Source organism: Molothrus ater, chromosome 2 (genome assembly GCF_012460135.2).
Source record: "Molothrus ater isolate BHLD 08-10-18 breed brown headed cowbird chromosome 2, BPBGC_Mater_1.1, whole genome shotgun sequence".
NCBI lineage: Eukaryota > Metazoa > Chordata > Aves > Passeriformes > Icteridae > Molothrus > Molothrus ater.
Window position 1 is genome coordinate 115,723,657 of NC_050479.2, and position 25,675 is coordinate 115,749,331.

Sequence of the window (25,675 nt, forward strand, 5' to 3'; positions counted from 1 at the left end):
CAGAGCTCTCCCAGCACTCACATTCCTTCAGGAGCGTTGGGCTGGCATCTGTTCCTCCCCAAAAGGAGAGGAGTATTTCTCCCAGCCAGCAGGAGGAGTGCAGGAGGAGTGCAGGTGTCCCTGGCAGCTTCTGTAGCTGCCACATGAAATAATCTGGGATGGCTTAGCCCGGGGTGAGACTGAAATCAAGGCTCTGCACCCAATTGTGTGACTGGGAGGCAGCTGATCTTCCCCACCCTTTCCTTCTGTGTTTTATTGAAGCTTTTCTTTTTCTGCTGCTGTGCTTTGTCATGGATCCATTACCTACGTGACATTTACAAAGGGGTCCCTGCTTGTGTTTGGGATATTGTGATGTTACCTTAGATTTTTGTTCATCTTGGATTTTTGTTCATCTTGGATTTTTGTTGATCTTGGATTTTTGTTGATCTTGGATTTTTGTTCTCGGCTCCACAGCATCTTGCAGAGAGCTGTCAAGTATGCAATACCCACTGACCTATTTATTTGTGTCCTTGTTGGTTGCAGGCAGCCTGGCTGGCCAGGCAGATCAGCTCCATGCTGGATGCTGGATGCTTTTTGATTTATGGGACACACATTCACTCTGTGGCTGAGGAACTGCATCCCCTCCCAGCAGGGTGACAGTGCCAGTGGCACACACACTCCTCATTTGTGTGTGAGGCAAATGATTTTGTGTATTTTCAAAATACTAATTTTTTGAAAAAAAATTTTTTAAATGAAAATACTTTTTGGGTTTTCTAAAGGAAGCTGTCCTGGTGCCTTGCTGCTCAATGGGAGGTGCAGAGGAGCAAAGCAGGGCTGTGTTTCTGGGAGCTGACCTCCCTGCAGTGTCTGCCAGAGCTCCTGTTACATCTGACATCTCTCACAGCTCTTCCATCACCTGGAGCTGCCCTGCACATGCTGAGCTTGGGGCTGGAGGTGCAGTTCAGCTCTGTGGCTGTGGTTTCTTCACTGTGTTTGCTCAGCAGCTCGTTCTGGAAGTGACCTTGGGTTTGTACCTGTGATTGATGTGGGAGCTGCCATCCTGGGCACCGTGGATGCTTTCCCCATGGAGCTGCACTGCCTTTGCAGAGCCACAAGTTTTGTTCCTTTCATCTGTTACTGCTTTTCCTGGCCCTGGGATCTCTCCTGTAACACAGCCTGCATAAATTTGGCCGAGGAGGATTAGGTCTGGTTGTGTCTGGAGCCCCCAGCAGGTTTTCCTGATTGCCTAAAAGGATCAGTGGGGTCTGTCTGCCCTCCCCACAAGGAGTGTTCTGCTCCCCTGGGTGCAGGGAATGGGAGCTGAAAGCTGGAGCACAGCCTTGGATCTCCCCACACCATCAGGAAGGTATTCTGCTATTGGAAGGGGATTGGGAATGGGGTTAATACCCAGATTTTTTTGTTTGTTTCACTCTCAGTGTGGGGCAGTCTCTGAGGTTTAGGCTTTGCCTGCCCCTGGATTTTGCAGACTTTTAGCATGGGGGATAATGTGAAGCACATGAATCACCATGCAGAATGGATAAAGGCTGAAAAAGAAAGTGCCCCCCTGTCTGGAATGGGTGTTTCAGTCTCCTGGATAGGAACAGGTGGATGTTTCAGGGAGTTTGTTGTTTTGTGTCTCAGAGAGCAGCCAGAGGCTGGAGTTATTAACACACAGGCTAAATCTGTGCTGTAAACTGAAACAAACTCCTGCTGCACTGTAAGAACAGCCACTGCTTTTTATTCCATCCTCGTCCGTCACAGGCCCCCTTGGGCTGAGTAATTTGGATTTCAGAACCAGCTGAGGCCAGCAGTGACCCTAATTTCTTCAGGGTTATTTTCCCGGGGCTGATTTCAGGCTTACTGTAGCACAGTTGTTATTCTCGATGTGACAATTCCGGGGCACTTCCCTGCAGCAGCCACCAGAGGGCTTTGGGATAAAATTCCATTTTTCATCCCCAGTTCCCCAAATTGCTGCGGGGCTGCCTCGCCCTCTGGCGGCCTCTGGTCCTGCACAGGAGGCAAGGCCGGTGTTCCCCATTTCCCCATGGAAATGAATCCCTCCTTCCCCATTTCCCCATGGAAATGAATCCCATCCCCAGCATCCCAGGGCACTCGCTCCTTTCAGAGCTCAGTGTTTCAGAGCTAACCAGAATTCTTCTGCAAGGAAGAAAAATGGACATATTCCCCTGTTTTACTGCAGATTTATAGATGAAATGCTACCTTAAATACAAATTTAATCCAAGACACTTCTCTAACAGCTCCTGTCAGAAATGGTGCATTTAATGACAGAGCCTCTCCAGTGAGGCTTAATGACTCTGTTGTCATAACAGGGCCATTCCCTAGCAGCATTTGGATTAGGGAAGCTGCTGTAAAACTGCCCAAAAAGATGATATTGGGGTATTGGTATTTTTATTATATATTTATATACAAATTCAATATAATATTGATATATATATATTATATATTATTAGATATAAAATATTATATATATATATTATATTTTTTATTATTATATATTGATATTTTTGAAGCTTAGGCACTGAGGTGCAGGATTCCTGGTGTGTATTTTGTGTTAGCAGGGTGCACACGTGGAGCTTTGTGCTGCAGCTGGCAGAGCTTGGCTCAGGGTATTTATTCCCATGGCACTGAAATAAATATATAAATAGTAAGAAATAAATGTATGGCCTGGCAGCAAGAAGGAGGCTTTAGGAGAGGTACCACACACTGTGGAATTCTCATTAAAACCTTGAATTACACCGGCCCTGCAAACTGGAAGCAGCAGTTGTGGGAAATCCTCGCCAAGTGCTGAGCTGGTGCTGAAGCTTTCCATGATTTTCCAGACCTTTAAGCCCCAGCCCCTTTGCTCCAGTGATAGAAGACTTCCTTCCATTGTGCTGGTTGTGGCCACAAGTGGAGTTGTTTAATGGGCATTGGTCACACTGTCCCAGGTGTGAGGGGCTCCTGTGACCTCCCTCTGTGCTGGGGCCGCACACAGGGCTTTGACCCCCTTTTCCTGCTGCTTTTTTGCATTTCCCCTCCTAATTCCTGCATGTCCGATGAAGGCAGCAAACGGCAGTGGTCAGGAGGAAGGAAAGCAGCATCCTGGCAGAGCTAAATGAGGATCCCCAGGGCAAAAAGCAGGTGATGGAACGATCCTGACAGAAGTGGGCCGGGAGCTGGGAGCTTTTCACGGGCAGGAAGGTGCAGCTTTATTGCTCTGGCTGCATTTAACGAGCAGCAGATCAACCTGCTCAGGTCCCTGCTGGCCAGAGACATCAGGAACAGCCTGAGCACACGTGCTGTGAGTCTGCTCCTGGGAGAGATTCCTGTCTGCTGGCTGAAAGTGCAGGAAACGGGTTAAATGCAGGAAAAGGAAGAGGGGTGCCTTGAAAGTAAACTGAACAAAGATTCTTACCTTGGTTTGGGCTGAGAAACAGCTGCAAGGTGCATTTCACACAGTGAGAGAAGGGAAATTAATTGCAGTGAAAAAACAGTCTGGCCCACACAAATTAAGGCACATAGCACTTATTTTCTCTGTTTTTTTAAATGGACACCTTGAAAATTCTTTTTCACACGTTAATAGGGAGAGCAGAAAGCTGATAGAGAGATTTGATAAAACCTGGGCAAGGCTCAGAAAACTGAGCTTCTTACAGAAAAACACTTCTTCAAATAGATTCTGTGTTGCCAAACAACCCCTCCAGGCACATCTTTTTCCAAGGTAAGCCCTCCCTTTTCAGAAGAGGGGCCTGAGCTCTGAGCTACCTTTTATATCCTTTCCATTTCATCAGTGCCCAGCTTGGCTCCATCCCAGTGTGCAGAAAATGTTCTGAAGTTATTTCCACATTTGTGAACTCTGGCTTTTCCAGATTACCTCTGGACATAACAAAGTGGGAAATCTTGCACAGCCATGTAATTTATTTTTAATAACGGGGTCTAAAAACCTGCCTGAACAGCAGTTGAATGTTGGGTCCTGACTGCTAAAAAGGTCTAAAACTGGGTTTGTTTCCTCAGCAAGCGAGTGTGTCAGGTCAGAAATACAGGAATCGCCATGTCCCACGTGAGCCAGGGCAGGCTGGCCAGCACCTGCACACTCCCAGTTTCCATGTGAAACCACTGGGGTGGAAAGCTCCTTGGCACTGCTCACCAGCCAGGCAATGCAGGCTGGATGTCAGGGTTTCAATGTGACATTTTAGTCTTATCTCTGAATCTGTTCTGGCCAGGGAGATGATGTCTGGTTGTAACCTGTTTGTTTTTACACCTGTGCTGCACGCCCTCCTCACGGGTCGCTGGGTGCCTCTGGCTGTTGGTGTTCCATGGGAGCTCCACGGCTGCAGCAGGGCTTCCTGGGGATTTTGGGGAGCTCTGGCCTTGTTCTCACCCCCGTGTTGCTCTGGCAGGGCACTCCCTCTGCAGTGACCCCGACAGCTCGGCCGAGGTGGCCCCGGAGGAGGCGGAGGCGCAGGACCTGGAGTCGTCGGACGAGGCCGAGAAGATGAGCAAGGTGAGGAGGCTCAATTTCCACCTTGGCTGGGAAAACGCTGCTTTTGCTGTGGAGGTGTCTGTGATGATCCCAGATGGGATCTGTGAAGGTGTTTCTGGATGATCAGGATGGAGCAAACCATGGCTTTGGTGGGGGCACGTCACCTGCTGCCTCTTCAGCAAGATCCGTGCCCTTTTTCCAGGCTGGGCTCCCATCTCCAGTACCTGTGACAATGTTCCCCACAGAGTTTGTAAACGGGCTGGTTTATCACCTCCGTCCTCAGAGCAGCTCCACTAAACCACGTGGATTACAAGGATTTCTTACTCTTTCTTGATTGCTAGGCTTAGGACAAATGTAAATTAAACTGTATTTCCTTACAGCAATAGCATCGTTCACACGCAGGTGTCTAACTGCAAACTAATCACAGCCAATCCAGCTCAAACCGAAGCAAAACTCTGCAGTTGCAGCTAAGAGCTTGTGCAAACGGGTTGCTAATTGCCATCGATTTTCCACAGCGGTTGGTGGTGACAGTGGGTGATGATCGGTGGCTCCCGAGGCACAATCCAGCGGATTATCTTGATTGCTGGCAGGAATTTGTGATATAGGTGATGCTGAGAGCTTACAGCTGTTTTCCTCCACAGTTAATGGTGTCATGAGAATTAGATCTCAGTCTGTTGGTGTTTCCCCTCCGTGCCTGTTTTCTCTCCTGTTTAACTGAGCTGTGTTGTAGTGAGCTCTGGGCTGGTCCCTTCTGCTCCACTGCAGAGAAAGGAAGGAAAAGACCTTGGCCTCTTGTTTCCTGAGCCCCTGTGACACTGCAGCCTGGACTCGTGTCCTTGATAGCCACACAGCGGAAGGGAAACATGAAATGATCACAGGGAAGGGGATTACCCTTTGTTTCTAGGTTTTATTGAGGAACGACTTGTAAGTACACATAATTTCTTCTTCACTCAGGGGCCATGTTTGTTGATAGTTTGGGATTTTTAACTGTAAGTTTCTTCTTTAGTCAGTGGAAGTCTTTATTGATAGTTTATGAATTTTAACTGTAAGTTTCTAATCCACCAAGTGGATGTTTGTTGATAGTCTGGGATTTTTAACTGTAAATTTCTTTAGTAAGTGGAGATGTTTGTTGGTGCTTTGAGATTTTTACCTGTAAGTTTCTTCTCCAGTAAGTGGAAGTCTTTGTTGAAACTTGGCGATTTTTAACTGTAAATTTCTTCTTTAGTCAGTGGAAGTTTCTTGATACTTTGGGATTTTTAACTGTAAACTTCTCCAGTAAGTGGAAGTGTTTGTTGATACTTTATGATAGTTTGTTGTTAGTTTGGGATTTTTACCTGTAAACTTCTTCTCCAGTAATGGAGATATTTGTTGATAGTGTTTTATAACTGTAAATTTCTTCTTTAGTTGGTGAAAGTGTTTGTTGATAGTTAGATTTTTAACTGTAACTTTCTTCTCCAATAAGAGGAGATGTTTGTTGATCCATTGGGATTTTTAACTGTGAATTTCTTCTCCAGTAAGTGGAGATGTTTGTTCATAGTTTAGGATTTTTAACTAAATTTCTTCTCCAGTAAGTGGAAGTCTTTGTTGAAACTTTGCAATTTTTAACTGTAAATTTCTTCTTTAGTAAGTGGAAATGTTTGTTGATAGTTTGGGATTTTTACCTGTAAATTTCTTCTTCTGTCAGTGGAAGTGTTTGTTGATAGTTTGGAGTTTTAACTGCAAACTTATTCTTTAGTAAGTGGAAGTCTTTGTTGATAGTTTATGAATTTTAACTGTAAATTTCTTCTCCAGTGAGTGGAAGTGTTTGTTGATAGTTTGGGATTTTTACCTATAAGTTTTTTCTCCAGTGAGTGGAAGTGTTTGTCGATACTTTGGCATTTTTAACTGTGAATTTCTTCTCCAATAAGTGGAGATGTTTGTCGACAGTTTGGGATTTTGACCTGTACATTTCTTCTCCAATAAGCGGAAGCCTTTGTTGATAATTTAGGATTTTTAACTGTAAATTTCTTCTTCAGTAAGTGGAAGCGTTTGTTGCTAGATTTTAGCTGTGAATTTCTTCATTCGGTGGAGGTGTTTGTTGGTATTTGGGGATTTCTGACTGTAAATACGTGGGATTTTCATATGCTGTGAGCAGAGCGTGTTCTGTCAGAGGAGGCTGTGGCAGAGCAGCGAGCACAGCTCGTGGCTGCTGGGGAGTCCCTGCTCTCCATGGGTTTGCCAGGGCAGCCTGGGGGGCTTTGCCCCTCATCTCCTGGGTGCTCAGAGCTGGAATTGCCTGCACAAGGCACAAGGATTACCCGATTAGCTCTGCAGCTCAGCAGGTTGAGTCAAACTGAGAAATGGGTGTTAGCAGCTTTAATGCTGAATATTCCCTCCTGGAGGAGTAGCTCCCAGCTCTAAGGAGCCCTGCTTTCCAACTGGAGGAGCTCCTGCCCGTCTGGCTATGCAATGTTGATGTCACTGAGTGTTTCCTTTGGGATACAGAAATATGTCTCTGTATTTGTGGGGGGTGAAGGGGGAGTGAGGCTTTTTTTTTTTCTCCTGGTTCAAACTGCTTGGAATGTTCTCCCACAAATGAAGGACACAAGGACCTATGGAATGTGTCTAACATCCTGAATTTGGCAATCTCAGAGATGCTGCTGTCCCTGCTCTGTACTCAGTGCCTTCCTTGCTGACTGTGGAAACTCCCAAATTATCCTGCAATGCCTATAGAAAATTCCAGTGTATGGTAATGGGGAAGAAAAAAAGCTCAGCTGAGGGTTCTCCTAATCCCTTGGCTTTTCTGTCTGCTTGGGAAAGGTGATGTGCATGGGAAGGAGGATTCTTGCAGTGTGTGTTCTCCCATGGGAAATCACAGACACGAGGAGCAAAACAAAGGTGTTTTCCTGTCCATGCACTCCCACACCTTTCCATACTCCTGGGATTATGGCACAGCAGATTAAGGTGGTGTCCTCAGGGCTCTTTCACAGGGGTTAGTTATTTCTGTCCATGGCAAGGGGAAGGCTCTGCCCTCGTGCCACCTTCCCTTTATCCCATCCTGCTCCCAGCCGTGCATGGTGGAGCTCAGGAGACACTTCCCTTATTTTCCTGCCCTTTTTGGGTACAGCACGGCAGGAGCACCCCCATCCATTCACTGCTGGTCAGCAGGGGAACGTTCCCATTTTGGCAGCAGCAGAGCTCCCCTCCTTCCAGCACAGAGGCAGTGTTAGGGGATCCCAGAGCAGTCCTGGGGCAGGGCTCCCTCCCTGCCCAGGGAGCACTGCAGACAGGGACAGCTTCCCCAGGAAGCTCCCTGGCTCTCCAGGCAGCAAAGAGATGCTAGGGCACATGAATGATTGATGGGAAGAGGAGAGGAGCGAGGTGCTCGCAGCCGCCTCCCTCTGCTCTCCTAGCACAGGCTTTGTGTGAAGGTAAGTGGGGGGAAATCCCACCAAGAGCTGCCCTTGGGCCCTTCACCCTTGGCAGGCAGGTGGCAGGGGGCTGTGTGACACAGGAGGCACTGGAATGTGCCCTTCCTCCTCCTCCTGGTGCCTCTGTCCCTTCCCCCAGCCCAGCATGTGTGCCCGTGGGTGTGTGTTTCCTTAGGAGTGGTGCTTTGGCTTCTTAATCTGCAAAAGCCTCCGAGCTGTGGTGGTGCTGAAGGATTTGGAGGTGCAGCAGGAGCCCTGAGGACTCCTCCCTTTTCTGAGAAGCTTGTCTTCTCTATATCCTAAAGGCCTGATAATGCAGAGCTTTCTTCTCCATCGCTCTTGTCAAAGCAATGATTCCATTACATAGAATAAGGGAAGATGAGGTGTCTGTTCAGGTAAAACACCAGAAACCCTTCTCCAAGGTGGGCTGAGGTGTCAGTGGTGTGGGATAGCTGCTGCTCTCTGGACTCACTCCCTATCTAATTTCACCTCTTATCTCTTGGGGTGACATCCATGTGAAGGGTGGTGAGCAGGGCGCTTTCCAGGTGCAGCTGGCCCCGGCCTGAGCTTTTCTGTTTCTGCTTGTTTCTGCTCTGGGGTGGACTTCTGCCTTTCCCTTCTGTCCCCATTTCATGTGGGGGCCAAGGGGAGGAGAGAGCTGGGAGGGAGAGGAGTGGGCGAAAGGAAGGCCTGCTCTCTGCCACCTTTTCAGGCTTGTTTTCATCTAGCACCAAATTTCAGGCTGTTTATATGAAACAGGGAGGGCATGCCCCTGTGCCAGCCTCTGCTCAACAGAGCATCAAAACATTTCACACCAGAGTAATTTCTTCGGTGATTTTCTTCACTTGCCCCTGTGGTGACCTGATTATTTTGGCCTTTCTGATATTGAGGTTCCGAGGGAGCACCCAGAAAACTGAGTAGATGAGTTGCTGATGTTGCAGGTTGCCAGTACTGAATCTCAAAATCAGTCTTTGTGTATTTTCTTTTCCTGTCGTGGTCCTTTGAATTTAACCGGGGATGTGCTGTAAGAAGTGTCACCAGCTAAAATTGCTGCAGGAGCCTGTTTCTCCCTGTTTCTGATTGCAGACTGTGCCTGTGGCAGTCAAGGCCAATTACCTGGCAGCAGTGCTGCCTGGGGAAGTGTGCTCGATGGGCTCTGTGTGTGTGCACGCCCGTGCCACTTGGAGGGATTTTTTTTTTCCCCAAGAAAAGTAGGTCGGCTGCTCTCTGCAGCATTACTCGAGACCAGCGTAAGTCCCCAAACCTTCAGTGTGTAGCAGTAGCCGTGAAAGGATTAAAAGGGGGATTTGCGGGGTCCCTTTCCCAGCGGCAGGATCGGCTCTTTGAAGCTCCTTTCATTCGGTATTGCCGAGCCGTGCCGCCGGCTGCGCTGAGCCACAGGCACCGCTATTCCGACATTGCCGACAGACATCCCCCGAGCTCCGCCGCGTTCCAGCCCCTCTGCCGGAGCTGCCTGCCCCGCAGCGCCCGGCTCTGGCCTCGCCCGGCTCGGGACGGTGAGCGGATGGCACGGGAGGGAGCCTGGGGAGGCGCCGGGGGGAGGTGGGCGCTGCCCTGCCCCGCTCACACGCGGAGGGAGCAGCCCCGGGTGTCAGGGAGGAGCAGGAGCATCTCGGGGTGTCAGGGAGGAGCAGGAGCATCTCGGGGTGTCTGGGAGGAGCGGGAGCAGCTCGGGGTGCCTGGGAGGAGTGGGAGCATCTCGGGGTGCCTGGGAGGAGCAGGAGTGGGAGCATCTCGAGGTGCCTGGGAGGAGCAGGAGCATCTCGGGGTGCCTGGGAGGAGCAGGAGCATCTCGGGGTGCCTGGGAGGAGCAGGAGCATCTCGGGGTGCCTGGGAGGAGGAGCAGGAGCATCTCGGGGTGCCTGGGAGGAGCAGGAGCATCTCGGGGTATCTGGGAGGAGCGGGAGCAGCTCGGGGAGCCTGTGAGGAGCAGGAGTGGGAGCATCTCGAGGTGTCTGGGAGGAGCGGGAGCATCTCGGGGTGTCTGGGAGGAGTGGGAACATTTCGGGGTCCCTGGGTGGAGCAGGAGCAGGTTGGGTGCCTGGGAGGAGCAGGAGCATCTCAGGGTGCCTGAGAGGAGCAGGAGCATCTCAGGGTGCTTGGGAGGAGCAGGAGCATCTCAGGGTGCCTGGGAGGAGCAGGAGAACAGCTTGGGGAGCCTGGGTGGAGCAGGAGCAGCCAGGGAGGCGCCGGGGATGCGCGGCCCCGGGAGCGCGGTGCCCGCCCGGTGACGGCCCCGGGAGCGCGGTGCCCTGCGGCGATGTCGGCGCTCCGGAGGGGGAACCGGAGGGTGCGGAGCGAGAGCGCCGGCAGGGACGGGGACTCCCTGCTCCGGATGCTGTACCTGGTGAGCGGGTCCCAGGGGATGGGATGGCTCGGGAGCGGCGCTCAGGGATTGTCGTGCGGTTCACTGTGCCCTGCAGAGGCTCTGCCTGCCGTGCCGCGGCGCTGGCAGCGCTGCTGGAAGGATGCTGCGGTTCGATGGGCTTTGTTCGGGCGGGCGCTGCTGCTCGGAGTGTGCCCAGAGCGCACTGCCTGATGCCCGGGCAGCTGGATGTGTCTGCATGGCAAACACAGCAGGAAACGGCTTTCAGCACTGCCGCGCTGCGGGCAGCAGCCCCATGGTTGTGATGTCCTTGATCCTCCTCCATGGGAAGGATGAGAGCTTGGCTCCTCTGCTGAGCCCCTTCCCGAGGAGGGGTTAATGGCTGTGAACTCCACTTTCAGCTTTTTGAAGGGATTGCCTGCGGGATTGTGCCTGAAGTGTGATGCCGTAATTCCCCGTGAGAAGTCCTGGTTTAGAGCTGTCATTGTCACTGCTGGCAGAGCTGCTGCAGGGAGATAAAAGGATCTGATTCTCTTCCATACGTTCCCTACTTATCCACTGTCTCTGGGAAAATGGGGACAGAGGGGTTTTTGTGAAATCTGCTTGAGAGTTTTCACCAAAATAGCTGTGCCCTGAAGCCCCCGTGTGCAGTGTGTGCCTGCTTTGTGTCTGGAAATGGATTTTTTAAAGGGAATACCAGGTAGACAGGATTGTGCTCAGGGATGAAGCACAGCAGGTGGAGTCAAGCACTTCAGTTCTAGGAGAGAAACCACAGTATTTTTATTGATATGGACTGATAAGGTAACCAAGTTTGCTGGTCAGTATGATGATGGTTTAACAAGGCTTGGTGGCAAGGCTCACTTGGTTGTTTACTGCACCCTCCCATTGAGGGATGAGGGTCAGAAAGGACCCTCTGAGTTGCTGAATTCAGAGGGGTTTAGGTGCAGCTGGATCTGCTCTAGTGCCGGATTTGGTCAGTGCTTTATGTCTGAAGGATTGTATATGCACAGCCAATGCTTTCCATCCCTTGGCTAAGAATAAACACAAAGTTCAGCGCGTCCTGATCACACCTCAGAGACCTTCCCACTCAGGTGTGCTCACACCCCACAGCTCTTTGGTCAGTGCACAGGCACAGGAGCAGGTTTGTGGCTGTGACTCTGTCCCGGCAGCGTGGGGTGTGTGGGCAGTTCCCCAGAGATGTGGGGCAGGGCAGTGCTGGCCCTGGCTGCAGCCCTCGGGCGGTGAATGGAGCGTGCACAAGTGGAGATAAGGCTTTGGGAAGTCCTCCACACTTCCTTCCTGCCATGTGGGTGTAACTGCTCCTGCTGGGGCACACCACATGCCTCTGTGAGTTATTTCAGCTTCAGTGCTGAGCTGGTGTTTCACACCCTGAGCGGATTTTCACTCTCTCTTTCTGGGTGACCCATCTTTCCCTGCAGGAGCCTGCACAGGATGGGATCTGCAGAGTGGCAGGCAGGAACTGCTTAAAACACTTGGTTTATTTGGGGGTTTGATTCCAGATTGTGCTTTATGCATTAGAACTGGATTTATTTGTGCATTTGGATATTCAAGCAAAACGCCACTGGACACGTCTGCCTCGGGTAGTGCTAGCAAAGCCAAGCGTTGCTGAGCAAAACCCTGCCTGTGCTGGGTCTCTGCAGGCTCAGATTCACATCTGAGCTCTCAGTTCTCTGTGCCTTCCAGCAGAGCAGGGGGCTTGGGAAGGTGTTTTAAGCTGTGCTGGAGCCAGGCTTTCACCCACTGCCCTTGGTGGATTTGGGGCTGTTGGCTTCAAGGTCACACCTGCTGAAATCTGATGCAGATCTAATCCAAAAGTTTGGGTCGGTCTATACTTAAAAGCACATTAAGTATATGGAACCTTGCTGAGAAACAACAGGAATTATTGAATAATTAAGATTACTACATCTCAAATCTCAGTGACACATGCCAGGAGCAGAGTGAGTTGGAGGTGGACTGGTCCAACTCACTGCTTCCTCCTGCCTTCAACTTGCAATGTTTTTCCTTTCTTCCACGTCTGAATTAAACCTCAGAAACTGAAGGTGAATATTTTCCCTGGAATGAAGTGTGTACAAAAGGCATTTTTGTATAGACAGCCAGTTCCTGGCTCACAAGAGTGTCCTGAAGAAAATGATCCTTTGTGTAATGAGCATCTTTGCCCATGTGCTGTGCAGTGGGAGCTCAGGGGAGCATTTGCAGCCCCAAGAGACCTCTAAGGGAAGGGGGTGGAAATCTTTTTTGTCCTAACATGGATTGTAGGTGCATGGAGAGGAAATAGCTCTGTGTGAGCAGACTGCAGGGCTTAAAAAACATGGAGATCACAACTACCAGTGGGTGGGAGTGAAGTGATGTCCCAGGGGCAGAGCTTTGTCTCCAAACTGCAAGGTGAGGATGCGCTTTATTTTCTCTCTCTCTCTTATTTTTTTGGGGTTAGTTTTTTTCTCCTCTGCTCTCTTCTCTGGTTCAACAGGCTGATTTTGGGTCACTTGTTCCACAGAATTACAGAATTACCCATATTCGAGAACACCTCTGAGACCATGGAGTCCCAGCTGTGCCCAGTGGCCACCTTGTCACCCAGCCCAGAGCACTGAGAGCCACTTCCAGGGATGGGCACTCCAGACCTCCCTGGGAACCCTTTCCATGGGGAAATTCCTGAACTGGGGGGCTGTAGAGGCAGAGCTGGGAAGTCCCTGAGCCTGGACTGAGGTCCTCTGGCAGGATGATCAGCTGTGGTCCCAGGAGCAGCTCTTTTCCTCCAGGTCTCTGGGAGGGATGGAGGCAGCCCACGGCTGCCTTGGCAATCCTGGAAGCCTGGAGCTGTCATCACTGACACCAGAGACTATTCCTGCTCCAAACTCTTCAGTGTAATGAAAGATAGGAGGAAATGATCTAACACGAGGGGGTGAAGTGAGGATAACTGGCTTTTTATATAGGCAGCTGATTAAATATTAAAGGAAGCAGGGAGAAGGAGCAGCTCTGGGAATTGGCACTTAGGGGGAAGAAGTTCACCCTGCCAGGCACATTTCCAGACACAGCCTGGGGACACAGCTGCTTGCCCAGAGAGCTCCTGCTCTGAGCCTGGAGGGGATTTAGCTGGGAGGCTCTGCTTCCCCACGGCCCAGCCTGAGTGATTTCTGCCTCTGTGTCAGCTGAGCTGTTCCCAGCACTGCTGCAGCCCTGGCTGGGGAACTGCCTGGGGCTGGGGTGAGAGTTTTGTTTGCACAGGCATTTTTGGTTCCCAGTTCTTGGGTTTCTCTGTGAGTTTGTCGGTCTTAAGTGCTGGATGAGCCTGTTTTACTTAAAACTCACGTGTGTGTGAGACCAGGAATGGAGCTGAACAGCACTTGAATTAATTTGAATTCTGCAACTCCTTTTTTTTTTTTTTTTTCTTTATCCCCAGTCACAGAGAGACAGGCCAGACACTTGTGGTGCCTGTTGAGAAGTCCCCAAGCTGCAGCTGCTCAGCTGCAAAACCCCTCCTCAGCCCCTTTGTTCCTCTGGCTCTTACTTCCAATATTACCGCTGCTCTTTCCTCTCCCTTCTCTCCAAAGAGCACAGAGCAGGTCGCAGCTTTCTGTCGCAGCCTGCATGAAATGAACCCCTCTGACTGCAGTGCTCCCCCCCAGGACTGTGCAGGGCCCCAGCTGAGCACCATGAGGCAGCTCACGGACGCAGACAAGCTCAGGAAGGTCATCTGTGAGCTCCTGGAGACCGAGCGCACCTACGTCAAGGTGAGGGCCTCAGCCTCAGAGCTCTGCTGCTTTCTGCCTCTGCTTCACCTCTGGAGCTCTTGCTGAGCTTGCATTCAGTTCTGTGATATCAGACATTCTCTGTATCATATATATATAATGCCTGAAATGTCACTGAAACCACGGAGATAAGGCATTTCCAAGTGCTTCGGCTGTTGGGCTTAGCTGGCGTGCAGTTACTGCTCGCTGAGATCTGGTTCTGGTTTTGTAACTGGAAATGTGTGAATGTTTCCTTTTCCTGTCTTAAACTGGGCAAAATCCAGCTATTTCGTGTTGTGTGTAAAAAGGGAAAATCCTCAGATTAGGTAAGCATCATTTGCCACCTCAGTAAATATCCAGAGGGACCAACATGGGAATCTTTCTCTGAATTTTTAGGATTTAAATTGCCTGATGGAGAGATACCTGAAGCCTCTACAGAAAGAAACCTTCCTCACACCAGATGAGGTATGTCGACCCTTGTTTGTCTGAAATTAATTTCACTGAATTCCACTTCTTGCAAATAATGGATTGAGTGGAGCTCAGTAATGTCTGCAGCTTGTTTTTTCCTGGCATCACATTGTTTTACAATTAGACTGAGAATTGCTGCAGTTCTAGAAAACACAATTTAACCTCAAAGTGATATTTTCAGCATTCTGCCTTTTTTCTCCTTTTATTAGCTGGATGTTCTCTTTGGGAACCTGACTGAAATGGTAGCATTCCAGGTAGAGTTCCTGAAGACTCTGGAAGATGGAGTAAGGCTGGTTCCAGACCTGGAAAAGCTTGAAAAAGTTGAGCAATTTAAGGTATGTAAACTATTATATATTAAAATCTCGTTTTTTGCATTGTCTCACTGACATTAAATTTTGAGGAGACCTTTAACACTGTCCATCACATTTCTCTGACTGTTGTCACTGTTCACGTAAAAACCTGCATCTTCTTCCATTTAAGATTGGTTTTAAACTGATGCTGGTGCTGCTGAAAAATGATTCTGCTGCAATTGTAGTTTATGCTACATTTAGCCATATAGAGCACTAGCAACCATGTGCTTTTTGGTTCTATTCTTGCCCTTCTGCCAGATTTCTTGCCTTCAGCTGTCAGGAAATGCTAGAAATGGAAAGTTACATAAAATCTTTGCCCTGACAAGTCTCATGTTCAGAAGCCTCTGGGGCTACAGATCAGAGCAATACATGGAATTTTGTATTTCCACTTCCAGTCCATGGTGGCAAACACTTCTGCCTTTCAGCAGGTGTGCATCTTCACAGGTAGGAATGGAAACTGCAGCTCTGTAAACTTCATTTCAAACCCAGGGGGATGTGGAGACAGACTTCATTTTGTGTCTAATGCAGTGGTACTGGAGGTATGGGAAGGAGATGATAGAATGTTTTTCCTTTGGGGAATTCTGCTCTGGCTCTCAGCACCACTCACCTTGGCAAAGGACAGGAATAATAATAATAATAATAATAATAATAATAATAATAATAATAATAATAATAATAATAATAATAATAATAATAATAATAATAATAATAATAATAATAGTTCCTCTGGCCCTGTGTGCTCTGAGCTGTAAGAGAGGAGTGCCAGTGAAGGGTCCTTCCAGAGGAAACTCCATCTCCTGAGTGCTGCTGCTTCCAGCTCTTCCCACAAAGCTGCACCAAGCTCGCTTTCAGTTCTGCCCCTGGGCCTGTCTGAAAGCAGCTGGGTGTGAAGGAAGGAAATGTGGGGTTCTGTGCTTTCAGTTCTGCAGTTTGCTTCCCCTCTCCCCCTGACTGTCCCCAGGCTGCCCACGTGTGCTCTCAGCCCCTCACCAGGTGCTCTCTGGTTCCCAGGACATTTTGGGATTGTGTTTGACCCTGAACAGCAGCTCATTTCCAGGCAGGGGAACCCCTTGGTGTGTTTGTGAGGGATGAGGGTTGCCTGCAGCTCCTCAGTGCCCTGATCCATTGCAGGGTCAGACACTTGCAGTCCTCTCTGTGGGCTCTGGCTGTTGCTGAGGCCAGTGAGGTTTTTGGATGCAGCTCTGGAGTTAATTCCCTGTGCAGCCAGGGCTGCCTCCAGGCTGGGGCTTGGCTGATGGTGCTGATTACAGAGGCTGGATCCACACACCAGGGCTGGGTGGATGAATCATGGACTCACAGGATGGTTTGGGTGGAAGGAACCTGCAAGATCCCTCAGTTCCACCCCTTCCACTATCCCATGTTAATCCAAGCCCTGTCCAGCCTGGCCTTGGACACTTCCAGGGATCCAAGGGCAGCCACAGCTTCTCTGGGGACCCTGTGCCAGGGCCTCACTACCCTCAAAGGGCAGAATTCCTCCCTGATATCCCATCTAAACCTACTCTTCATTTAGTTTGAAGCCATTCCCCCTTGTCCTGTCACTCCAGCCCCTTGTAAAGAGTCTCTCTCCATCTTCCTTGCAGGCTCCCTTCAGGCACTGGAAGGCCACACTGAGGTCACCCCAAAGCTTCTCTTTTCCAGGCTGAACAATCCCAATTCTCTCAGCCTTTCCTCCCAGCAGAGTTGCTCCATTCCCCCTGCTCCATCACCTTGGTGCCTCCCCTGGGCTCACTCCAGCAGTGATGTCTTGGTGTGCAAACACCCTACAACTGCATTCTCCTGTCCTCCAAAAGCTGGATGGAAGCTTCAGATGACCTGGCTGAAGGCAGAGTAACTAAATGCCTTTTTACTAATGCTTTTTTTTTCCTTTTCATCCCAGAAAGTGTTGTTCTCCCTGGGTGGATCCTTCCTGTACTACGCTGACCGGTTCAAGCTGTACAGTGCCTTCTGTGCCAGCCACACTAAAGTCCCCAAAGTCCTGGTGAAAGGTAAGAGCCCCTTCAGAGTTGCTGTGGGAAGTGGATTCGTAGAGAATTCTCCAAGCCTGACAGAAGGCTCACATGGTATACATCTGTATGTAAACTTTGAGATGAGAAATGCTGGCTTAGAATAATGGAAGATTCTTAGAAATGAAATTTCTAATTTCATGACGTAGAATAACGAAAGATTCTTAGAAATGAAATTTCTAATTTCATGACGTAGAATAATGAAAGATACTAGAAATGCTGGGTTAGAATAATGAAAGATTATTTCTTAAATAAGAAAAATGCCACGGAATAGGACAGACATTGCTGAGAGAGAACTGGAGCTAGAAACAAGTTTTAAAGGGTGACTTTGTAAATAAGACTGGGTACTTTGGAGAAATAGAACTATGAAAGATGCATTGTAATAAGATTCAGGAGGGGTAGCTTTAGATAATTGGTTTTAAGGAATTTACAGCATGGTGTGGCAAAAGCTGACTGGCCAAGAAACACTTAGAGTGTATTGGAATTAGGAAATAGATGGCTTCTGATTGTGATGGCGTGAATTATAACATCTGTATTGTCTCACCTGTTGCATGACATTGAAAATGGAATCAAAGTTTTTAAAACTCCTCTCAGTTGCCCCATCTGGGGGTCAGAAAAGGGCATAATCCAACAAGTTGTCACAGCCACATTCTGGTTGTGGTCACTACACCCCAAACCTCTGAGGGCAGGAATGGGAGAGGATCAGCCTGGGAGAATGTTTCATGGAAGCTGGTGAAATATTTCAGCCCTCTCTCCCATCTCTCCTTCCTCTTGCCTTCACTCCAGTTTGCCTGAGGAGTGCCCATGGCAGAGTTCCTAGCAGAGCTTGGCTTGCTGGGTGGGAGATGAAAGCCCTGTGGTCTGGCTCCTGGGCCAGCTTGCCTCACAGGGATGTTTTCCCCTGTGGAAGTGGAAATCTCATGGAGCCACCAGTGCTTTGTGCAATTCCTTTTTGGCCAAGACATTAAACAATCAAATGGTTCCAGTTGTAGCAGCAGTGCCATTGGGGGAGGAGCTCCTGTTTTTCAAACAACATCTGCATGTCTGACAGTCAAAAATTTTGAGTTTTTTATTTCTTGGTTGGTTTGGGGTTTGGGTTTTTTCTGTGCACTTTTCTTTTTTTTCATTTCTGCTTGTAAACTTTTATTCCCTGTGCTGCAAAGAATACTTGGCAGCTCTGTGGAATACATAAATAAATGATTTGTTGCTTGTCACATCCATGCTTTCTTTTGGCAGTATTTTATAGGACCCTAATGTTAAAGCTGTAGACTAGATAGATCTGGTTCTTTTGCTTTTCTTTTCCATTGCTGACTGTATTTATAAATGAGAAATTGTTGTGCTTGAGTTATGGCATAAACAGAACTTAAAATTCTATTCCAGAGGTAAATCTCTTCAACAGCCTGGGAGTGTATTTCAGGTGTCACTTGGTGTCCTCAGCTGAGGTGCAGGTGGCTTTTGCATTTGAAACTCAAGTTGCTTTATGGAAATCAGGTGACTGCCTGCAAAAAAACTCCCAACCCCAGCAGGGGACATGACTCCAATAAAAGCAATTGTGTGGAATTGCTCCTGCACTGAATAATTTGTGTCTATAAATACCACCTCCTCCTTCCTTCCCTCCTTATGCTCCAGTGGAGGGAGCAACAGAGAAAATGGCAATTTTATGAATTGATAGCAGTCAGGTAGAAAAGATGATGGCAGTCAGGTGTCCAGTCTGCCTGTGCTCCCAAAATCTGGTGCATTAGCCTCAGTTTCTGCTCCTGCCTCTCGCCAGCTCCTGCTGGTTGTTGTGACTCAGTGCTGCATTTTAAGGTTTAATGAGGTAACAAGAACCAGACTTGTCAATACTGTGGGTGCACTGTGGCTTGGAAGCAGTGACTTCTCACAAATTTGCAATGTGAGACTTTGCTTAAAGGGAGCAGATGATTAAAACATCTAAAATAGCTGCCAGGCCAGAAGTACTCACTGCTCCTCCTGAGTGAGAGGCAGCTCCAGGCTCTGCTCCTTGTGACCAGGGACAGGACCCCAGGGAAGGGCTGGAGCTGTGCCAGGGAGGTATAGGCTGGATTTTAGGGAAAGGTTCATCCCCCAGAGGGTGCTGGACACTGCCCAGGCTCCCCAGGGAATGGACATGGCCCCACCGAGCTCCAGGAGCCTTTGGACAGTGCTGCAGGGATGCTCAGAGTGGGATTGTTGGGAGTCTGTGCAGGGCCAGGGATTGCACTGGATGATCCTTGTGGGTCCTTCCAGCTCAGGAGATTCTGTCATGGATAGTGCAATTAAAAATTGCCCTGCTGGAGGTGGATGCCTGCTGTGAAATCCTAAATAGCACATCCGGGGAGAGTGGCAGTGACTCAAATCCTGGAGGGTGTAAATCTAATTCTGCAGGCCCAATAAATCTGCACTTCCTCACAAAATGCCTCCAGATAAACCAATTTAAACCTGGAAAAGTTGCTTTCTCAGGGCAGCAGTGAGGATTTTTCATTGATCCAATGCCTCCTTTGAATCTGGCAGCCAAGACAGACACTGCTTTCAAGGCGTTCCTGGATGCCCAGAACCCGCGCCGGCAGCACTCCTCCACCCTGGAGTCTTACCTCATCAAACCCATCCAGAGGATACTCAAATACCCCCTCCTGCTCAAGGAGCTCTTTGCTCTCACTGATGTGGACAGTGAAGAACATTACCACCTTGATGGTAAGGACTTAACCCCACTTTCGTGTGGCTCACCTCTTCTCTTGAGCCTCCCTCCATCCCTTCCTCTCAGAGGGTTAAAAGTGCCTTTTGCTCATCCCCTGTCTCTCTTGCAGTGGCCATCAAAACCATGAACAAAGTTGCCAGCCACATTAATGAAATGCAGAAAATCCATGAAGAATATGGGGCAGTGTTTGACCAACTCATAGCAGAGCAAACAGGAGAGAAAAAAGAGGTAACAATCAGATTAAGATTTAGATTTAGAGAGGAAAGGGTTATTTTGTTGCCTGTTAACCTGGATCCAGCATTTACCTTTTCTGCTGTGCCACTGAAGCAAATCCTGGTGCAAACAGATAAATCCCAGTGGTAGAGTTGAAGTTCAGTTGAAGAGCTGAGCTGAAGTGAATTCAGACTTCACTGAGCAGAGGATGAGGGATGGGATAACATCCCCCTGAACTGGGGCTGGCCCTCAGTTTGTCACTCTGGTCACCATAAGGACAAAGGTCTGGTTGCTGCACCTGCCAGCAGCTGGGAACTCCATTCCTAGTGTGTTCCCAGCAATGTGGTGTCCACAGAGGAGCCCTTGGGCAAGGTCAGGAGCCACAGCAGCTGTGGGGAGGGGCTGCTTTGGCCACTGCACCTGAAGCAGCCTCTAAACCTCACCCCAAACTGAATATGTGCTTAAAAATTCCAACAAAATACAGAGAAACTGGTAGGGAGAAATATGGACAAAGGGGAATGAAAGGCAAAGAAAACATCTGAGTTTGACCTTGACTTCCAAGAGCTGGACTCTTGAGTTTACCTGACCCTCATTTATGCTCATGAATTAAGGGTTTACATGCATCTGTTTGCAGTCAGCTGATGAAATACTCCAGAAGTTTGCTGGGGGGAATTTTGTTCAGGACTAGACTCGATGCAAGTTTCCTTGAGCTGCAAGCTGCCATCAGATTCCTGGAGCTGATTAAAACCCTTGCCTTTGTGCATGTGTTGGCAGGTGGCCGACCTTTCCATGGGGGACTTGCTCTTGCATAACACAGTGATATGGCTGAACCCTCCTGCTTCCCTGGGCAAGTGGAAGAAGGAACCTGAGCTGGCAGCGTTCGGTTTGTATCCCAGGACTTGCATTTCACATGCCTAAAGAGTGGCACAATTCACATTAAACACCGGCAGCTGTGCCTCAGGCAGATGTTGAAAGTCTCTGAGCACTGCCTTCCCCAGGGCTGGCTGGAATTTAAACCTGGCCTTAAAGCTTGCAGGGCTCACTTCTCCCCTCTGGTAGTTCTCCTGGCTCAGCTGAAAGGTTTGTGTGCTTGGGAATAGAGGAGACCCATCCCAAGCCTTATGGATGCTCTTGAGGAGAGGCTGTGGGAGCTCGGCCTGGTCACTCTTAGCAAGGAAAGGCTGAGAGGGAATCCTTCAATCTACAAAAATACCCCATCAAAGCACACAGATATGCCATCAAATCCACACAGATATCCCATCAATCCTCACAAATACCCCACCAACCCACACAAGTATCCCCAAGGGCTGTCACAGGATGGTGCCACACTCTGCTCAGTGGTGCCAGTGACAGGGTGAGGAGCAGTGGCCATGAAGTGAAACACAACGAGTTCCACCTCAGCCTGAGGAAGAACTTGTGTCCATGGAGGGGGCAGAGCCTTGGAACAGCTGCTCAGGGAGGGCCTGGAGTCTCCATCCCTGGAGACATCCCAGAAATCCCCAATTCCTGTGTCACCTGCTCTGGGTGACCCTGCCTTGGTGGGGAAGGGGGGTTGGGCTGGGTGATCTCCAGAGGTGCCTTCCAACCCCAGCTGTCCTGGAATTCTGGGATTCTGTGACTCCATAGTTTTTGTCTCTCTTTCTCCTCCAGTGTTCAAAACTGCTGTGGTCCTTGTGTACAAGGATGGTTCCAAACAGAAGAAGAAACTGGTAAGTGTGCAGGGACTGTTTGGGTGATGCCATGGGCATTTCTGGGGCTGTGATGGAGTTTTTCTTCCCACAAAGCCATGGAGCTGGAATGAGCTCTGGCATGCATGGTCCCTGGTGTCTGAGGAGCTGGGTGGGCACAGCAAGCATTCCTCTATCCTTTGTTGCCATGCTTGCCACATCCGTTCCCTGCAGTGGGATTGTCCTGGCTGAAGATGTGAGTGTGTCTTGGCTTAGATTCTTTGGTCTGTGTGAGTCTCTGAGAGCTAATTAATGTCTGTCACCTCACACAGTGCCCTGGGTGTTGTGTGCCACCAGGCAAGTGCTGGCTGCTCTCAGCTCCATCAGGAGTGGCTCAGGCATCCCACTGGAGTTTGGGGTTCCAAGTTAAAGCTGAGCTTGGCAGTGCTACCACAGGGGCACAGTCTGTAGTGATACAGGGAAACTGGTGATCCATACCCATGGCATAAAGCAGAGAGGGGTTGGAGGTGCCTGCATGGGGAAAGGCAGCTGGCATGGGGTGACTTCAGAGAGAAAAGCAAAACTCTGATATGTTCCTGAGTGTCTGTGCACCCAGGGCTGGGCTGGGGGACTCAGAGCTGATGGGCCTTAGGGCTGCTTTAGTCCACACTCCAGCAGGGTCCCCACAGAGAGGCCCCCAAGGGAGGTGTTGTGGTGGGAAAAGCAGGATTGCAGCAGCTCTGTAGCTGGGAGCCCTCAGCACAGGGCACAGCACTGTCTGCCTGCCCCAGGGTGTCTCCTTTCCTGACAGTGTTTGAAATTCTTGCAGGGAGGATCCCACAGAGCCTCAATTTATGAAGACTGGGATCCGTTCCGGTTCCGCCACATGATCCCCTTGGAAGCGCTGCAGGTGCGGGCCCTGGCCAGTGCAGGTAATGTCCCTGGAGTTAAAAACCTGCCATCTGCCAGGCTTGCAGTGTGTGTGTGTGTGCCCTGGGCATCCCCACTGGGCATGCAGTAAATGCTTTGCACTTACATCTGAAGGTAGACGTGAATTTCTGCTTGCTTTCCCTTCAGATGCGGAGACCAATTCTGTGTGTGAGATTGTCCATGTCAAATCTGAGTCTGAGGGCAGGCCAGAAAGGACATTTCACCTCTGCTGTAGGTAAGTGGGACTCCCTGTTTTCTGTTTTCCTTCACAGCTGCATCTCTGCATCCCTGCTTGCCTGTGTCTTTCCTTTTGAGGCAATCTGGGAACTGTTAAACTGGATCCAGTATTTACCTTTCCTGCTGTGCCACTGAAGTAAATCCTGGTGCAAACAGATAAATCCCAGCTCAGCTGAAGAGCTGAACTGAAGTGAATTCAGACTTCACTGAGGGAAGGGTGAAGGGATGGGATAACATCCCCCTCAACTGGGGCTGGCCCTCAGTTTGTCACTCTGGGCACCATAAGGACAAAGGTCTGGTTGCCGCACCTCCCAGCAGTTGGGAATTCCTTTCTTAGTTAGGGAGAGTGGGGAGAGGGTGTTCAAACCTAACTTCTGGAAGGTAGAATTTGCTACAACGTCTGGAAATAATTTTATCAGCTTTGCACCTTTATGGGAAAAGCCTTATTGCAATTTTCCAATTAAACTGCAGCACTGGATCTTTATGGCAGGTGTTGTGTTCAGCTGGTTCCTTTCATGGCACCAGGTCCCAACCTCTGCACTTAAATGAACACCCATTGTTGTGATGGTTGTGGTGTTTTAGTGTTCAAGGAAGAACTTGGAACTCATGAGGATCCAACAGAGCTGGTGCCAAGCCAGTTCCTACTTCTAGGAAGAGTTGCAGGAGCTGTGCAGCTGTGGGTGTGTTTGCAGGGACAGATGGACTGAGCAGCACTGGATGTGTACTGGACACAGCCACGTGTGGGTGGCACTGCAGGGAAAGGAAACCTCCAGAGGGCAGAAAGGCTGAATGCTTTATTAATGACCTGGGTGTTGGTTTCCTTGGATGCCCACTGCACTGACCATGGATTTAGCTTTGCTTTGAAAATACTGAGTTCAGGGGAGTGTTCTCTGGGGAGGTGCCTGCCAGTCAATTTGCACTGTCTTAAATCACAGAAGTGGCCATTATTTACCTCATTTACAGGCAGCTTCTAGCAGTTCCCAAGGGGTAACTCTGCCTTTTGCATTCCCACCTCTTTTTCAGCTCTCCAGAGCACAGGAAGGACTTTCTGAAGGCGGTGCACTCCATCCTGCGGGACAAACACAGAAGACAGCTCCTTAAAACCGAAAGTTTGCCCTCCTCCCAGCAATATGTTCCCTTTGGTGGAAAAAGATTGTGTGCTCTAAAAGGTGCAAGGCCAGCCATGAACAGGGCAGGTACTGTAGGGCTACAGACTTTCAAGATCCCAGTAACCCCAGCAGCGTTGTAGGGCACACGGCGGTGTCTGTCACTTGTATATTAGGATTAGCATTCTCTCCTGTGTATGTAAAAACTGCTGGTTTTCCGTGCTTCACTTCCTTGAGAGCCTTAAATTGCCTCTATTTACCTTGCTTTGCACTCGAGGCTCAGCTTCAGAGCAGTGCTTCTGGCCTGGAAGGGAGATGGGATTCCTGGCAGTACCCATTGGCTGTGCACTTTACTCCCAGCTGGGGTTCAGCTGAACAGAGCAGAAGCTGTGTGATCCTTAAAAGCATGTACAGAATTTTGAGGTGACCTGAGCACTTTTGAACTAAAATGCACAAGGAAAAACAGCTCCCCTGAGCTTGGCTTGAAGGGGCAGCTGTGGGTGTCCTCCACCTAAGCCTTTCCAGCTCAACTGCTAAAGGGGACATCCTCCTCCTTCCCACATTTGGAGAAGTTAGCACTTGGTACTCTTATTTTTGTAATGGCCTCTCCTAAACCATGGATTTTCCTTTGCAGTTGACTTCAGGGAAAAGCAGGTTTTCATTTTCAGAACTCTAGATGCTGGAGGGAAGAAACATTTGCTTCCAACCCCAAAGTACACGGCACGGCTGCGTGTTTTGTTCTGGTCTGTTGTTTATTTCTTGTTCTGCTCAGTAGATCCAGCACTGTAGAGAGCCAGGTTTTCTGTTCCTCCTCTGACCAGGGCAGGCCAGGCCAGCACCAGCTGAGCCCAGCTTCTCACTTGGGGTGCTGCTGGAGATGCCAGGCCTCCTTTCAGATTGGCTCCATGGGGCATTTGTGTGATGAGTTCTGCAGGGATTAAAATCCCACCTTGGAGTCCAGGCCTCTCCCTAGAGATAAAATTTGCAGCTGCTGAGCCATTGTAGTTAATGCACCTTGTGAGGCTCAGGGATATTAAAATGTGACCTGAACCCCAGGGCAGAGCTGGATAAACTCATCCTGCAGTGCTGAGATGCTGTTCAGTGCAGAGGAACAAACTCCAACCTCAGAGCTCTGTGTGTGCCCCTGAAGCACCGTGGTGCCTGCAGGATTTACCCCTGCTTGGGAAGATGTTCTGACACAGAGGATGGGAATTTGCTAATTGGGCCAATTGCTGAGTAGATGGAACTTCTGACAGCTCTTCTGGGTTGGGGGATTGGTTTTGTCCTCACCCAGAAGGGAGGAAGCGAGGAAGGGAGTAGCAGAGCCTGGACAGGGAATGTAATTGCCTGCAGCATCTTCAGCACTGAGCTACCCCCTGGGAAAGCTGTAGGAAAGCTGCTCTGATCCCAAATGTCGCTCTGCAAGGTGTGAAGCTGTTGGATTTTGTGGTGGGCTGGCAGCAGGGGCTGCGAGTGAGAAGCTGAGCTGAGCAGGTGCCCTTGGTGCTGGCTGGTGCTCAGGAGGAGCAGTTGAGGGCCATGATCTGTGACACGGATAGATCCAGAGGCCGGGATCTGTGACATGGTGGATCCAGAGGTTGTGATCTGTGATATGAGGGATCCATAGGCCATGATCTGTGATATGAGGGATCCAGAGGCCATGATCTGTGGCATGGTGGATCCAGAGGCCGTGATCAGTGGCATGGTGGATCCATAGGCCGTGATCAGTGGCATGGTGGATCCAGAGGCCGTGATCAGTGGCATGGTGGATCCAGAGGCCGTGATCAGTGGCATGGTGGATCCAGAGGCCATGATCTGTGGCATGGTGGATCCATAGGCCGTGATCAGTGGCATGGTGGATCCATAGGCCATGATCTGTGGCATGGTGGATCTGAGCAGCAGGAGCTCCTCGTGCAGAGGCCTTGTGCCAAGGAGCTGAGGATCCAAGGCCACAGGGAGATGGGAGTGACTGGGCCCTGCCCGCCCCAGACAGGACTTGGCTTTAGCGCAGAGTTGTGCCGTG

The 25,675-nt window shown here is 49.7% G+C and overlaps 1 protein-coding gene across 7 annotated transcripts in view; it reads left to right on the forward strand.

The window, feature by feature from the left end:
- Positions 1-25,675, forward strand: part of TIAM1 (TIAM Rac1 associated GEF 1) — a 151,930-nt gene that overhangs the window by 123,924 nt on the left and 2,331 nt on the right. For 4 of the 7 annotated variants that reach the window (XM_036404191.2, XM_036404187.1, XM_036404189.2 and 1 more), the window contains exons 15-26: positions 4,377-4,480; positions 13,786-13,965; positions 14,359-14,427; positions 14,640-14,765; positions 16,678-16,786; positions 19,316-19,495; positions 19,609-19,727; positions 20,487-20,595; positions 21,363-21,421; positions 22,209-22,311; positions 22,457-22,544; positions 23,570-23,742. In XM_036404191.2, coding sequence (XP_036260084.1) covers positions 4,377-4,480; positions 13,786-13,965; positions 14,359-14,427; positions 14,640-14,765; positions 16,678-16,786; positions 19,316-19,495; positions 19,609-19,727; positions 20,487-20,595; positions 21,363-21,421; positions 22,209-22,311; positions 22,457-22,544; positions 23,570-23,742 — 1,419 coding nt within the window. Of the gene's footprint in view, positions 1-4,376; positions 4,481-9,761; positions 10,238-13,785; positions 13,966-14,358; positions 14,428-14,639; positions 14,766-16,677; positions 16,787-19,315; positions 19,496-19,608; positions 19,728-20,486; positions 20,596-21,362; positions 21,422-22,208; positions 22,312-22,456; positions 22,545-23,569; positions 23,743-25,675 lie in introns of those variants that run through there. The other 3 variants (XM_036404186.2, XM_036404192.2, XM_036404193.2) reach the window with 3 other exon arrangements.